Source organism: Leucoraja erinacea, chromosome 27 (assembly GCF_028641065.1).
Source record: "Leucoraja erinacea ecotype New England chromosome 27, Leri_hhj_1, whole genome shotgun sequence".
NCBI classification, from domain to species: Eukaryota; Metazoa; Chordata; class Chondrichthyes; order Rajiformes; family Rajidae; genus Leucoraja; species Leucoraja erinaceus.
In genome coordinates this window covers 6,018,478-6,035,253 of record NC_073403.1, presented here as the reverse complement: position 1 = coordinate 6,035,253, position 16,776 = coordinate 6,018,478, and the positions used below count along the sequence as shown (strand labels likewise).

At 49.6% G+C, this 16,776-nt stretch overlaps 1 protein-coding gene across 5 annotated transcripts in view; it reads left to right on the top strand.

The window, feature by feature from the left end:
- Positions 1–8,767, top strand: part of nfe2l1b (nfe2 like bZIP transcription factor 1b) — a 39,510-nt gene extending 30,743 nt beyond the window's left edge. Inside the window, exons 5-6 of one of the 5 annotated variants that reach the window (XR_008725643.1) lie at positions 791–2,272; positions 8,660–8,767. Coding sequence is in view for 4 of the 5 variants with exons in the window: in XM_055656910.1 (XP_055512885.1) it covers positions 791–2,128 (1,338 nt within the window). In the remaining variant the exon portion in view is untranslated. Of the gene's footprint in view, positions 1–790; positions 3,673–8,659 lie in introns of those variants that run through there. The other 4 variants (XM_055656910.1, XM_055656909.1, XM_055656908.1 and 1 more) reach the window with 4 other exon arrangements.
- The last annotated feature ends 8,009 nt before the right edge of the window (positions 8,768–16,776 follow it).

Here is a 16,776-nt window from a genome sequence, read left to right as displayed (position 1 = left end):
GGGTCGCATGCGTGGGGAGAGAGAGAGCCGCAGTTGACGTTACATCGGGACTGATCCGTTGCCCGGCGATATATCGGTTTCTTTCTCCACGGATGCTGCTGCTAATGCCAACCGGCCGGCATGAGTTGGGCTGATGTGGCTGCGGTGTTAACTGAAGTACCCCATGCTCCTGTCTACTGTCATTCCCACTAATGTGTCTGTGTGGACATGGGCAGGAGGAGTGCACTCTGCCCAAACCTGCATCACCCTCACCCTCACCACCTAGTGTTGCACGAACACGGGTAGAGCAGGCTTTACCCAGGCTGCAGCATGCACTGCTGCTGTAAGCATGCACTGGGCCTTCCCGGTGGGCTCCAATGCCAGACCTGGCTCCAGGCTCTGCACCTATTCCTGGGTCTCCATCAGCTGCTCCCCACTACCACACACAGCCCCCATAGTCAATGCTTAAGTGGGAGAGTCTGGGACCAGAGTTACAATTAAAGGACATTCCTTTAGGGAGATGAGGAGGAATTTCTTTAGTCAGAGGGTGGTGAATCTGTGGAATTCAGCGGCACAGACGGCTGTGGAGGCCAAGTCGGAGGATGTTTTTAAGATGGAGGTTGACAGATTTGTGATTAGCACGAGTGTCAGGGTTTGTGGGGAGAAGGCAGGAGCATGGGGTTGAGAGGGGAAGATAGATCGGCCATGATTGAATGGACTTGATGGGCCGAATGGCCGAATACTGCTCCAATCACTTATGAGCTGTATGTAGGTAATATGTTTAACATGGTGTTTCTCACCCCGTACACAGGACATGGACATGGGCGACAGTGCAGCCTCGTTTAGTGACAATACTAGCAACGGCAATGCTGAGCTGCCCATGAGCTACATCCAGCCTCCCACCACCACCATCAACCAGGACGTCAGCCTCCATGATGCCACCTTGCCTCTGTGTGGACAGGACTTCCCTGCCTTCTTCAATGCCGACGTGGCAGTGGGCAGCGGCCCCAGCCTCCAGCCTCTGGCCTCCACCAACTCCACCGACTTTGACACCACCTTCGGCTCCACCAACTTCACCGGGCTTCTCTTCCCTCACCACATTAACGGGACGGGCAACGAGACGTGCAGTCCAGCCATGGCGGACCCCCTGAGGGGGCTGCTGGACGACGCCATGTTGGATGAGATCAGCCTGATGGACCTGGCCATGGAGGAAGGTTTCGGCCCAATGGAGACGTCCCAGATTGAAGAGGAGCTCGATTCCGACTCGGGCCTCTCGCTCGACTCCAGCCAGAGCCCAGTTTCCCCCAGCAGCTCGGAGTCCTCCTCCTCCTCCACCACCTCCTCCTCCTCCTCCTCCTCCTCGTCCTCCTCTCTGTCGCTGTCCGAGGAGGGAGCGGTGGGCTACAGCTCCGATTCGGAGGACACGGATTCGGAGGATGGCCAGGGTGCGGTGGGAGGCCATCAGCCGGAGTTCAGCAAGTTCTGCCGCATGAGTTACCAGAACCCCAGCTACTTCCACTCTCTGCCCTACCTGGACCAGATCCATCACAACCACACCTACAACCTCCCGCCCGGAGCCTCTGCCTCCAGCCCCCACTCCCCCCCCAGCCCCGGCTACAAAGCGGGGTTCAGGGAGACCCGCCGCAGCTGCATCGACCTGCACGTGGGGCGGGACGAGCGCCGGGCCAGGGCGCTGAAGATCCCCTTCACCAACGACAAGATCGTCAACCTGCCCGTGGACGAGTTCAACGAGCTGCTGAAGAAGGCCCATCTGACGGAGCCCCAGCTCGCCCTGATCCGCGACATCCGGCGCAGGGGCAAGAACAAGCTGGCGGCTCAGAACTGCCGCAAGCGCAAGCTGGACACCATCCTCAACCTGGACCAGGATGTGGAGCAGCTGAAGAAGCAGAAGGCCCGGCTACTGAAGGAGAAGGTGGACTTTGTCAAGTCCCTGCGGCAGATGAAGCAGAAACTGCAGGGCCTTTACCAGGAGGTGTTTGACCGCCTGCGCGATGAGGACGGGAGGCCCTATTGCCCCAGCCAGTACACCCTGCAATATGCCAACAACGGCAGCATGCTGGTCATGCCTCACACACTCATCACCCAGCAGGGCAAGCCGGACAAGAAGAAAGGCAGCAAGAAGAAGTGAGACCCACAGCCCGGCCTGGCACTGAACTCGCAAAGCGCTCACCGTAAAAGCTGCATCGCTGGCTTTTTAAAAACAAACAAAATAGATGACTGACAATTGCACCTTCTTGTTTTGGAAAATATCTTGCAAATCTGGCAGCTGCAGGTCAGTTAAGATGGAGAAATATCCCAGCAAGTGTCGGTGACAAGAGCTTTATACATTGAGTTGATAGATTGGCCACAGCTGGGAAATCAGCAAATGTTCACATGCCCGTAATGTCCCTCGGGTGAAGAGTGCATGCGTGTGTGTGTACATGCGCGTGTGTGTGTGTGTGTGTGCACGCGTGTACATGCGCGAATATGTGTGTGTGTACGTGCGTGTGTATACATGCGTGTGCATATGTGCATGCACGTGTATGTGTGTGCACGCGTGTACATGGGGTATGTGTGTACGTGCGTGTATACATGCGTGTGCATGTACATGCGCGTGTATGTGTGCGCGTGTACATGCGCGGGTATGTGTACGTGCATGTGTGTACATGCGCATGTATGTGCGCACATGTGTGTACATGCGCGTGTATATGTGCGCATGTGTGAGTGCGCGTGCGTGTATGTGTGTGCGTGTAGAGGTGGTGGTGGTAGTTTGGAGCACGGGCCATTGTGGTCATGGCCAACACCGTGCTCTGTCTCCGATCCAGACTCCCTTATTACTCAACGATATTATTGAATCTAAATGATGCAAGGCTGAAAGCACCCGCTGCTCTGCACAGTACACACACACAATCTATAAGCTGTGTGCGTTCTTGCCTGAATATTTCCCTTAAAGAATTAAGAAGGGCATTTATTCTTATTTAGGTACAACCTACCGAATAAAGTGGCTGCGTATACGTTTTGAGATTTGGGGTGAGGGTCGCTGATGGCCGCAGCTGAGAAGGTTGGCAAGTTTGTGGTTAATTTAATGTCTACTGTAAGACACTGGGCTGTCTCGAGCCTGCGGGGAACAGAGGTAGATACTGCTGGAAGTGTGCAGGTCGGGGAGCCAGTGTGGAGAGAGGGAGAGTCGGTCATGATCTGTGTGGATTCCAGTGGTGGTGGTAAATCCTGTGTGTGGTGTGGGTGAGATGGGCAAGTGAATGAATGCCCTTGGGTGCGATGGCTGTATTTATTAGGCACAGCAGTTTAGTTTTGTTGTAATATAGTCGTTTAATTTAATGAGCGAGGATGGGATGGGGGGGGGGGGGGGGGGGGGGGGGGGTGGTTGCTTTAACCTGTCTCTTTCCCTGCCTTGAACTCCACACCAACCTGGACATTAGCAGACCAGCTGCTTGCCCTTCGACGGCTGGCATTGGTCCCAGAAGTCAGCGTTATCCATCGCAGATAGCGGAGGCTCTTCGGGGGCCCCTTCTCGTCCATGTTGACCAAGTTGCTTGGCTGGACAGAAAATGCTGGAGGAACTCAGCGGGTGAGGCAGCATCTGTGGAGCGAAGGAATGGGTGACGTTTCAGGTCCGAGGCCCTTCTGGAAACTCAGCGGGTGAGGCAGCATCTGTGGAGGGAAGGAATAGGTGACGTTTCGTGTCGAGACCCTTACGGGTCTCGACCCGAAACATCACCTATTCCTTCTCCCCACAGATGCTGCCTCACCCGCCGAGTTTCTCCAGCATAGAAAATAGGTGCAGGAGTAGGCCATTCAGCCCTTCGAGCCTGCACCGCCATTCAATATGATCATGGCTGATCATCCAACTCAGTATCCTGTACCTGCCTTCTCTCCATACCCCCTGAACGCCCTTTAGCCACAAGGGCCACATCTAACTCCCTCTTAAAGATAGCCAATGAACTGTGGCCTCAACTACTTTCTGTGGCAGAGAATTCCACAGATTCACCACTCTCTGTGCGAAAAATGTTTTCCTCATCTCGGTCCTAAAAGATTTCCCCCTAATCCTTAGACTGTGACCCCCCTTGTTCTGGACTTCCCCAACATCGGGAACAATCTTCCTGCTTCTAGCCTGTCCAACCCCTTAAGGCATCTGCAGTTCTTTCTTAAGCAAGTTGCCTAGCTGACTGATCCCCTTGTGTATCACAAAAAGCCAGCATCACCAGAGTGCATTTGACCCATTGTGTTGAGGGAGTTCTTCGTCCTGACCCCCACCGATGAGTATACGGGGCTCGTAACCCTGCCCGTCTCAGCTCTGCTCCACATGCAAGTCTGTTGAAATGTGGGCAGGGTCTCCGCCAGTGAGTTCAATGCCCTAATGACAGTCTGTGGCATAAATACCTCTCCCCTCTAATCCTTCCCCACCCCCACATCCTCTTCCCGCTTGCCTGGGTTTCAACTACAAAGGGGAATTGGTCATTCTATTTCCTCTACTCTTCTCTCAAACTCTGGTCCAAATAAAACAGCTCCAACCTTGTACAATCATCTCTGCTGCATCCTTGCAATGCTGGCAGCGACACCCTATCGGTTGCCATTGCATCTTCCACACCACAGTACACCTCCTCCTTCCCCCTCCATCCTCAACATCACTGATTCTCCCCCCCTGACTGAAGTTGAGTTTGATGGCCTTTGGGACTTCCGAACCGCAAGTTTCTGGATGCTCTCAAATGCACAATGGTGCAGGTTGTGTAGCTGGTACATCAAAGGGCAAGACGGCAACATTGAGTTGTGCAATGCTCAAAAGCGATCTCCTTGCAAAAGGAGTTCCAAAGCAGAGAGGCAGTGTCCCCCCTCTCCCCTCGGCACCACACGCCTGGCTGTTCGGTGGACCGGTGACGTGTCGCTAGGATCCAAGTCTTGAGTTGACTGTGTACAGAACCCTCCCTTTGCCTCACAGCCGGTTAGCTCTTCATTATATCCTGAGGGGATCTACTTGTGGAGACACGAGGAACTGCAGGTGCAGGCTTACTCAGCGGGTCAGGCAGCATCTGTGGAGAACATGGATAGGTGACGTTTCAGGTCGGGACCCTTACAGTTTTCTTTCCCCCCCCTCCCCCCAACCACAGTCATTTTGGAAGAAGGATCCATATTCTCCACAGATGCTGCCTGACCCGCTGAGTTACTCCAGCACTCTGTGAAAAGTCACCTATCCATGTTCTCCACAGATGCTGCATGACCCGCTGAGTTACTCCAGCACTCTGTGGCTTGTTCTGCAAGTGGAGACTGCGTGGGTTCCTGTCCCTCCTGTGATTTACAAGGAGGAATTGTAGGTCTTGTTGGTTGGAAGATGTAGCATGGAGGCAGGCCCTCTGACCCACACTGAGTCCACTCACACCTGCTCACATTGGGCCATGCTATGTTGGGTTGAGAGTGGGGAAGGAGACAAGCTGAGCGAGCTCTTGTGAAGCCATCGGGTGAATCATTTCAATGTTGGACACAGATTTTGCTGACAAATATTGATGGTAGTGAATGCTCGGCCATGTCTGTGATTTACTGAAGCCTTGTGCTGTCTAACTAGTAACCCCATTTGTAATGAACCAGTTTTAATGGAAGATTAAATAAATGGGTTGATGCGTGTGTCGGAAGAGGGGAAAAAGGCAAATAAACCGCTTCCAGGCTTATCAGAGCCATGGGAGCCAAATGCCGTTCAATCAATGGTGATCCAAGTGAAACTCATGGTGTGAGATATTTAGGAGTAGTTAGCTGGGGGCTGTAACTTGATGATGCAGGGAGTAGGGAAGACACGAGCTGGGCTCCAAGCTCTGGAGTGTCCCCTGCTCTGTAATCTCCACGGGTTAGTTTTATTCTGGTTGGTGCAGGGATGGTTAGTAGCTCCATGGTGCATGTGTGCTGTGTGTATGAGGATCTGGCTCGGGGTGTGGTGATGGTTTCCTCTACAAGACTGGCCGCTGAAACCACCTGTCCACACACACACACACACACACATACACACACACTCTCACACGCACACACACACACACACACACACACACACACACACACACACACACACACACACACACACACACACACACACACACACAACACACACACACACACACACACACACACACACACACACACACACACACACACACACACACACAGACACACACACACACACACACACACACACACACACACACACACACACAGACACAGACACATACACACACACACACACACACTCACACACACACACACACACACACACACACCTTCAGAGACCAGACCTTCTTGCCCCCGTGGTGGATGGCGGTGAGTTTCTGGGGGGGGGGGGGAACGTCCATTGCCGATCAGCTTGAGGTTGGCCGCAGCTCCCCCGCCCGCATCAGCCGCTGCTGCAGCTCCCACACGGTACGGACTGCAAGGCCTTGTATAGCCTGGCCTCGTCACTCCTGCATGGCATGTTTGGCTGATGAAACGGCCACCGTCGCCACTCTTGACAGCGTCGACCCCCTGGTGCTCAGGATGCCTAGATTCACTCTCCCCACCCCCACTTGCCCAGACCACCAGGCAAGGAGCCAGAACGATGTACTGGTGCCACTCTGAAGCATTGCTGCTTCCCCACCCTCCAGCTGCCGGCTGCCGGCTCTCTCTCTATGAAGCCCTGTCGTGGGTCTGAAGGTGCTGCGGTGTCCCTGCCCCCTCTCCCTCCCTCCCTCTCTTCACTCTTTATTTCCTGCAAGATGCCTAACTCTTCCCTTAACTAGTCTGCATAAAGGAAAAGTCAATAGTGTTGACCTTCATAACTAACATCAACTCCACGGAGTCTCCATGTTGGTGTGAAATGTTTCATTTGGATTGCACGGCTCATCCCTGGTCTGTGTGTGGGTCTCAGTGACATGCAGTCGCTCTGGCCCTTTGTCCTCTGGCCCCGCGGGGGGGGGCCGCAGTGTGGCCCCAGTATAACTGATGATGCTTTATTGTCACGTGCAGTATTGTGTGTGTGTTGGATGCTGCTGAGTCTCGCTGGGTGAGTGCTCCACATGTACCCGGTACCTGCTGCCCTGCCAGTGACTACAGGGACCTTTACACTTGTGCATTATCTCCCCCCCCCCCCCCCCCCCCCCCCCCCCCCCCCCCCCCCCCAAGGGCAGTTTTACAATATGCAAAAGCCCTCATTGCCCTTGATGTTAGACAAAAATGCCGGAGAAACTCAGTGGGTGAGGCGGCATCTATGGAGCGAAGGAAAAAGGCGACGATACTCACCTGAATGATGGATAAAACTTCAACTCAAGAACAAGGGAATACAGAAATATCGAAGGTGCAAAATTTGTGACCTGACCAAAAACTCTCCATCACTCTTTTGATTTCAAATAGGTCAGCACTATTGATAATAGACCAAAATGCTGGTCGAGACCCAAAACGTCACCTATTTCCTTCGCTCCATAGATGCTGCTGCACCCGCTGAGTTTCTCCAGCATTTTTGTCTACCTTCGATTTTCCAGCATCTGCAGTTCCTTCTTAAACATTGCCCTTGATGTGGTCTTTGACATGGGCCGTTGGGGAAGGGTAGAGGAGTGAGGGTGGACCCTTGTCCTCCAGTGCCTTGGGGAACGGCCTGCTTGTAGGCGCCCTGTATCCGAGCTGCCGTGAGACTGGCTGGAGCAAACGGCAAGGGCAATATATGGGGTTCTACAGAACTCAAATGTGTCCAATCATCCCAACAAGTGTGAAGTGTTTGCCCATCACAGTAGCAGCCTCTGTTGCTTGTCCGGAAGTCCTCCTCCATCAGACCTATCCAGCTTCCCTTTCAGGCACCTTTGCCAATTGACAAGTTGACAAGCCCTTTAGCTCAGATCTAACTAGCTCAGATCTAACTCGTTAATAGAGTGCCAAGTGTTGAGTGTTGAGTTGGGTCAAGATCTGGATCTCTGGGTCAGAACCTGCTCCCTTCCCCCCCCACCCCCCCCACTCCATCCATCCAAGGGAGCAGAGCCATTGGCCCAAACAGGCAGAGAGGCTGCATGGGGGGGGGGGGGGGGGGGGAGCAGGTTCTGACCCAGCGATCTAGATCCTGACTCCAACTCAACACTTGCCACCCTATTAGCGAGTTGCCACTGGCACTGTTCCTGAACCTGGATGAATTGAGTTTGGCCCTACAGCGATAGCAGAGTTCAGGCCCTTTCTCCATGTATAATAGTGTAAAAGTGACGGATAATCAAGGTTAAACGTGCAGGTTGTGGGGCACTGTGCTGGTGTGCAACGGCCAATGTACAGGTGTGTCCACCTGTACAGACCTGGCCTCTGCGCTGCCATTGCCCCCCCCCCCCCCAGGTTGTTGGTGGCCGAAGCTCAGGGGGAGAGTTTGTATGTCCTGAAATCATGGTTGTAGCTGACTGATCCCGGCGCCTGGTGTAGTGTATTGCTGGCTGGCCTCTGCTTGAAAACAATGGGTGTGACAGAGATGGAGCCTTCACCTGTTTATGAACTTATCACTGAAGCCTTTGCAGAATAACCAATAACCCTCCTGTTGTATTTTGGTTTTGTACTTATTTATGTAAGTTATGATTGATGGAGTCTCTCGCTCTCTATTTAAATGTTAGTTTTCTGTCGGATTTGTTCACATTACGATGTTGCCTGTAACAAATGTCTTGATTTTTTTTTTTTTTTTCAGGGAATCTCTTAATTCTGTTGTATATTATTCTTTTCCATGGATACTAGCAGCAAACCAGGATTGTTTCAGGGGGGAAATTCAATAAATCAAGTTATTTTTTCACATGTATTTATGCTTTTTTATTTGCTACAAATGTTGAGGCGGAAATGTTGAGGAAGTCGCAGTGTCTGCGTGGAGGAAGGTGAGTACTTGTGTCTCAGACGCCGCTGGGACCTCCAAACCACTTCTCTCAAGGTCAGAAGATGCTGGAGTAACTCCTTAGGACTGGCTGCTCTCTGGAGAGAGGGAATGGGTGACGTTTCAGTGTCGAGGCCCTGCTCAAGGTCAGATCAATTACTCCATGCTGACTGTCCATTAGCTGTTCTCACCCAACAAACAGCTGACAACAGCCTGTTTCATGGTCCCTTTTTTGCACATCTTTCACTCATTGTTCTTTATCTCTCTACATCTTCGTCTATATCTCCCGTTTCCCTTTCCCGTGACATTCAGTCCGGAGAGGGGCCTCGACCCGAAAAGATACCCGTTCCTTCCCTCCAGCGATGCTGCCGGTCCCGCTGAGTTACTCCAGCTCTTTGTGTCCACCAGCCATTCACACTAGTTCTGTGATCCCACTTTGTCATCCACTCCCTGCTCACCAAGTGTGATTTACAACCCAATTGACCTACAATCCTGTGTGAGACCGGAGCATCCCATACAGACACAGGGATATTGTGGAAACTCCACACAGAGAGCACCTGAGGTCTCTCGAGCAGCTGCACCACTGATAAACCAAGTTGTTACTTCTTCAATACTTGATGCCACCATTTTATCCTGAATTCTTTCTACCAGAATGCCATGATTTCTTTCAGGATTAAATAGCATCTGCCATTCCTTTGCCCATTTTGTTCTCTGGATGGAGACCAGCCATCTGGCTCCAGATCACTGCTGTTTATCATGTGCTAACGTGTCCGTGGTCCCTCATGGTGTATTGCAAACAGCAAAGGTCCAGAATCTGAAGAAGGGTCCTGACCCAAGACGTCACCTATTCCTTTTCCCCAGAGATGCTGCCTGACCCGCTGAGTTACTCCAGCATTTTGTGCCTGTCTCCTGTAATAAATTGGCATCTGCGGTTCCTTCCTGTACATCAAAGGTCTAGACCTCTCCTTTAGGCACTGGTGAAAAATGAAGTGTCCTATCTCGTCTGTCTGCAACTCCCCATCCCACCCAGCAGCTTAAAGCTAAATGATCCCGTGACTGTTTAGATCCAAGACAAATATTTATTCCTCCATCAAGATCTCTAAAGCATCGACATTCTTGCCATAGAGGGAGTACAGAGAAGGTTCACCAGACTGATTCCTGGGATGTCAGAACTTTCATATGAAGAAAGACTGGATAGACTCGGCTTGTACACGCTAGAATTTAGAAGATTGAGGGGGGATCTTATAGAAACGTACAAAATTCTTGGGGACAGGCTAGATGCAGGAAGATTGTTCCCAATGTTGGGGAAGTCCAGAATAAGGGGTCACAGTTTAAGGATAAGTGGGAAGTCTTTTAGGACTGAGATGAGAAAAACATTTTTCACACAGAGAGTGGTGAATCTCTGGAATTCTCTGCCACAGAATGTAGTTGAGGCCAGTTCATTGGCTATATTTAAGAGGGAGTTAGATGTGGCCCTTGTGGCTAAAGGGATCAGAGGGTATGGAGAGAAGGCAGGTACAGGATACTGAGTTGGATGATCAGCCATGATCATATTGAATGGCGATGCAGGCTTGAAGGGCCGAATGGCCTACTCCTGCACCTATTTTCTATGTTTCTATATTAACTGGACATTACCTCATTGCTTGTGGGAGCCGCAGTCTGCGTTTTGGCGGCCTGCCTTCCAGTGTTAACAGCAGGGCCGGCAATTAAAATCTTTTTTATTGATTGTAAAGTGTTGTGGGACATTGTGAAAGGCACTCTACGCAGACGGGTTACTGGCTTGCTCCGTTTGTAGCAATGATACTCTCATGTGGGCTCTGCAGTTTACATATCACCAAGGCATAACACTCTTGCTGGCACTCTGACCATGTAGTGCAGGGAGACACAAAATGCTGGAGTAACTCAGCGGGTCAGGCAGCATCTCTGGAGACGTTTCGGGTCGAGACCCTTCCTCTGACAGATTCTGGGGAGAGGGAAACGAGAGATATAGACGGTGATATAGTGAGATAAAGAAAAAATGAAAGATATGCAAAAATGTAATCAGACGGTGATGAATCTGGAAATGATTGGCACAGACGGCTGTGGGGACCAAGTCAGTGGATAGATTTAAGGCAGAGATAGATAGATTCTTGATTAGCACAGGTCGGGTTATGGGGAGAAGGCAGGAGAATGAATTTGAGAGGGAGAGATCGACCAGCCATGGTTGAATGTTGGAGCAGACTTGGCCTAATTCTGCTCCTATCACTTATGACAGTTAGCAGGGGCCGAGCTGGCCATCTCAACTAGCTCCTGTAACAAACAGGCTGATGGAATAACAACCTGTGTGCCATGTTCTTTATCTTTCATCATCGTCTATATCTCTTGTTTCCCGTCCCTAACCAGTCTGAAGAAGGCTGTTGACCCAGAACATCGCCCATTCCTTCTCTCCAGAGATGCTGCCTGTCCCGCTGAGTTACTCCAGCTTTTTGAGTCTATCTTCGGTTTAAACAAGCATCTGCAGTTCCTTCCCACACACCTGTGTGCCAGCAATGTGTGGGACCCCTGTTCCTTCATATCATTGCCTGGCCATTACTTTAAACATGCTGCAGCACCTGGAGGCTTCCTAGCTGAAGTGTGGCTGAGAAGTGATTATTAATCAACTGCAGAGTAAGGCAATGTAGACTCAAACCAGCCACCAGTCAGTAAGATCATGGCTGATCTAACTGTGGCCTTTTCCTCTTCCACTTCCCATAGCATAGCACTTGACTTCCTAGTTTCATGCAGAAACACTCCCTCTTTATATCCTGCTTTACTGCACTTCCAACAAAAGTAGATCATTATATTTCCCCAATAGTCGAGTACTATGTAGCTGATCAATAGGAATAGGTCTGGGCCACTGAAACCCTTGGGTCACCTGCTCTCGTGGAAAAGTACACCTGGGTAGAATGAATCTCTCATCAAAAGTTGTGATGAATGAATCGGGTTTGTTTTGCGCTAATATTTATGTATTGAACTTTTTTTATTGTTTATTCATTAAATAATCTATTGAGTGGTGTTTACAAACCTGCTGTGCTGCTGTAAATAAGGATTTCATTGTCCCGTTTCGGTACATATGACACTACAGTAAAACACTGGAAGCCACTATATTGTCTTCTGGTCTGCACTAAGCTCCTTGACCACTAGAGGGACATGTGCTACTGTGTACCCGGAAGGCGCAGACACAAGGAACTGCAAATGCTAGTTCACAAAAAGGCAGAGTGCTGGAGTAACTCAATGGGGCACACAGTATCTGTGGAGAACATGGAGAGGCAACGTTTTAGGTTGCGATTCTTGACTCAGTTAATCGTCGGGGGAATACATAGTTCTTGATTCCTCAACCTCGAACACAATCTCTGTACATTCACCCATTCTCTGATTTTATAAAATCACCTCCTCAGCCTCCTGTGCTCCAAGGAATAAATTCCTCACCTGCCACCCTATAATAATATTAAACGCCATTGGATACCATTACAACCATTTTGATTGTAACCTCAGCTCCATATTTCTATCTGCCCATTCACCCAACCTGTCCAAGTCACCCTGCATCCTCATAGCATCCTCCACACACCAGTGCCACCCAGCTTTGTGCCATCTGCAAATTTGCTAATGTACTCTTAATCCCTTCATCTAAATCATAATGCATATTGTGAATAGTTGCAGTCCCAGCACCGAGCATTGCGATACCCTACAAGTCACCGCCTGCCATTCTGAAATGGACCTGTTAATCCCTACTCTTTGATTCCTGTCTGCCAACCAATTTTCTATCCATGTCTTACACCCCCCCCCCCCCAATACCATGTGCTCTAATTTTGCCCACTAATATCCTATGTGGGACCTTATCAAAGGCTTTCTGAAAGTCCAGGTACACTACATCCACTGGCTCTCCCTTGTCAATTTTCCTAGTTACGTCCTCAAAATATTCCCAGAAGATTCTGATACAGGTTTGTAGGTTAATTGGCTTCAGTAAGAAATGTAAATTGCCCCAAATGTGTCGGATAGTGTTAGTGTGCGGGGATCGATGGAGTTGAAAGGCCCTGTTTCCGCGCTGCATCTAAAATAAAACTTCTCCCCGTGCCTCATCTTGTTGCTCACCCATTTATCCCTCTCCCTCCACCTATATTCCTTCCTCTGGCTTCACAATTGATGCCTCTTCTATCCCCATCACATACCTCTTGTCTTTTCCTATCCGGCCTTTGCCCAATGGTCAGTTGGCCAGGTTTGTCCTGCTCTCCTCTCTTCTAGCCCACCACAATCAGTCTCAGGAAGGGTCCCGAGCCGAGACATCGCCTTTCCATGTTCTCCACAGATGCTGCCTGACCCACTGAGGCGCTTCAGCACTTTGCATCTTTTTTTGACATCGAATTAACAGCCAGAACCAGCAGTGGGGTGGGGGGTGGGGGGGCCTTGTCTGCTTTTTAAACCCTTGTCGTAGCTCAGAATCAGCCTTGGCTCCTTTGCCCAGGTTCCTTCTCTGTTCACCCCATTTCTCCACATGAAGAGTTAATGAAGTAAAGACTGCAGGTCTGAAGTAACAGGAAACGCTGGACATTGGAGACCAGCTACAAGCAGAGATTGGACAAACCTGGATTGTTTTATCTCAATCGCTTTGAGGATGAGGGGAGACCAGGTAGAGGTATATATATATTATGAGGGAAGGGAGAACCTTTTTTACCCAGTGTGGAAATGTCAAAGGCTACATGGTAGAACTATAAGGTGAGAGGCGCAACGTTTAAAGGAGTTGTGGGGGCCTGGGACACGCTGCTGGGGATGGTGGTGGAGGCAGATAAGACAGTAGCATTAGAGGCTTTGAGATATGCACGTGGGTATACAGGGAATGGAGGGATATGGATCACGTGCAGGCAGACGCGATCAGTTTAACTTAGCATCATGTTCGGCACAGACATTATGGGCCGAAGAGCCTGTACCTGTGCTATACTGTTCTATGGTCTGAAGTAGGGTTCCGACCTGAAACATCATCTATTCATTTTCTCCAGAGATGATGCCTGTCCCGCTGAGTTACTGCAGCATTTTGTGTCTATCTTTGGTGTAAAGCAGCATCTGCAGTTCCTTCCTACACTCTATGTTCTACTTATGGGGCAGCGCAGAGGCAGCTCTGAGCAGCGACGCCACAGTGACTGATAACCGGGGATGGGAGGGGGGAAATAAGTGATCACGCCCATACCCAGTGTAGCACAAAGATTATAGAGGATCTTTGATGTAGCATCAGCCTGAAGACGGGTTTCGGCCCGAAACGTTGCCTATTTCCTTCGCTCCATAGATGCTGCTGTACCCGCTGAGTTTCTCCAGCATTTTTGCATACGCAGTGTGGATCATTTGCAAAGAGTAGAACACATTCAAAGCTGTTTTTTGGGTTTTATTACACAATAATATTTGCTCGCCTGTTTAGTGACACACAGGGTGTAGGAGCAGTATTACAATACTCAATAGGGATTCTACAAAAACAGATCCTTTAAAACCAGCTAAAATCAGATCTCCCCTCTAAAAGACTACACTCGATGATTAAATGCGAGTCAGGCAGAAGAGCTGCAATGTATGAAAACTAGGAAAGTGATACTAATACTGTAGTTTCCATGCTCTGTGTTTCTCTTCCACAAATACCTCAGACACAAACATATCCCCACCCTCCCTCCCCATCCTGTTTAAAAATGACTATTGAACACAATTAGTCGTACTCCAATAACACATGAACTGCCAAATCAATACCAGGTGTGTGAGAACAATGGATGGCTGAGACAGCCAGCTGGAGGAATCTCCTCCATGGCCCCCGCCTACAGTACGTGGATTATGTCAGATGCTGCCCCCACTCCTCCCGTGAAAAAGTCAAACACAAACAACTACTCCCCCTTGCGTAGCTTCCGTTCAGAGCAGACTATGGCAACCCTGCAGAGAGCAGAGGGGCACTCCCTTTAGCTTGACCTGTGACTGTTACTGGCTTGGCTGAGTAGTGGGCAAGGCAGGTTTCTCCAGCTTCCACGGGGGACAGAATGCCCTCTCATCATTGTCTACTGACACTGGTCTCAGCTGCCCCAGGGAGGGAGACACACACACACACCAATAAACCCACGCTGTGTTTGTCGCCTATACTCTTCCCGGGCAGGCTGAACATTGAACTAAAGAGGACGAGGAGGTGGTTTTCTCACTCGTTGACGATGCAATGGTTTCGCGGGATGGAATGAGAAGCTGCTGTCGTTGAGGGCAGCAGCCAGCATTGTGCGTGTGTCTGTGTGCGTGTGTGTATATCCAGCTCTGTACCTGTTCTGGTGTCGCTTCCCTCTGCCCGCTCTGTCCAACGTTTGGTGCCCAGCCTCGGCATTTCCCAGCTCGCTGGTGGAGACGCAGTACCGCGGCATCACCTACATTCACAACCCGCCCCTAACCTAACCATAAGGAGTAGAGAATACCAGAGAGGCAGAGATCAACACGTGGGACTGGGGGCCCAGAGGTAAAACTCCAATTGAGACAAATACCTTAAAACACTGACTCACTCACCTTGCCCGTTCACACAGTCGCAGAGCGAGGCACAGGCCCAGGCACTGACAAGCAGAAGCCCATTGACTGCAGAGAATGAGTGAAGCAAGTCGCAGAGAGCAGTGTGGCTGTGATACTGTTGTATATTGGTGCTGGAAACGGACATTAAATAATACTCGGACTAACAAGCCACTATTTCAGGACGCCACCTAGAGTCTCTCCTGCGCATGCGTACCATTGCGCGAGACATCAAATATGTTAGTTATATTTCATGCATACACTCCGCCCCCTTTAACTTGGAGGCAGGTAACACCATTTCTATTTCATGGTATATGCTCTTAACCTAAAATATAATTGATTAATACACTGTTGCAAAATTGTATTATTAAAGTAATCTTACAATACATCCTCATAACCGTAATAATCATATCTAAACTTAACACTTATATTTGTTTCCATTCCACCCATTTTCCTTAAACCAAATACATTACACCTTGCTTTATGTGTTATCATTTTCCATTCCCTTATGTGTAAATTGTGAACTATTTCTAATCACTCAAGCACTGCCTGTATCTCTGCCTCTTCCTTTTTAAAAATATTCTAACCTTAGTTTGAAGATTTCTTCCTGTTTGAGTATAGAAGTTGGGATGTAATGTTAAAATTGTACAAGGCATTGGTGAGGCCAATTTTGGAGTATGGTGTACAATTTTGGTCGCCTAATTATAGGAAGGATGTCAACAAAATAGAGAGAGTACAGTGGAGATTTACTAGAATGTTGCCTGGGTTTCAGCAACTAAGTTACAGAGAAAGGTTGAACAAGTTAGGGCTTTATTCTTTGGAGCGCAGAAGGTTAAGGGGGGACTTGATAGAGGTCTTTAAAATGATGAGAGGGATAGACAGAGTTGACGTGGATAAGCTTTTCCCACTGAGAGTAGGGAAGATTCAAACAAGGGGACACGAGAGTTAAGGGACAGAAGTTTAGGGGTAACATGAGGGGGAACTTCTTTACTCAGAGAGTGGTGGCTGTGTGGAATGAGCTTCCAGTGAAGGTGGTGGAGGTGGGTTCGTTTTTATCATTTAAAAATAAATTGGATAGTTATATGGACGGGAAAGGTATGGAGGGTTATGGTCTGAACGCAGGTGTATGGGACTAGGGGAGAATACATGTTCGGCATGGACTAGAACGGTCGAGATGGCCTGTTTCCGTGCTGTAATTGTTATATGGTTATATGGTTCATGATATTCTGCTAAATTAACGTTTCATGTTCTGCTTTGTTTTCCTCTGTTTATTATTATTTGTAGGTGGCATGGCTGCAGGTTTTCGTTTTGCTAGCAGCTTCCTCTGTCACTCAATTTCCTCGCGCTGTGTATTTATCCGCTCTTGTTGTTTAATAAGATTCTGCAATGCATAACCATCCGTTCATTGCTCAGTA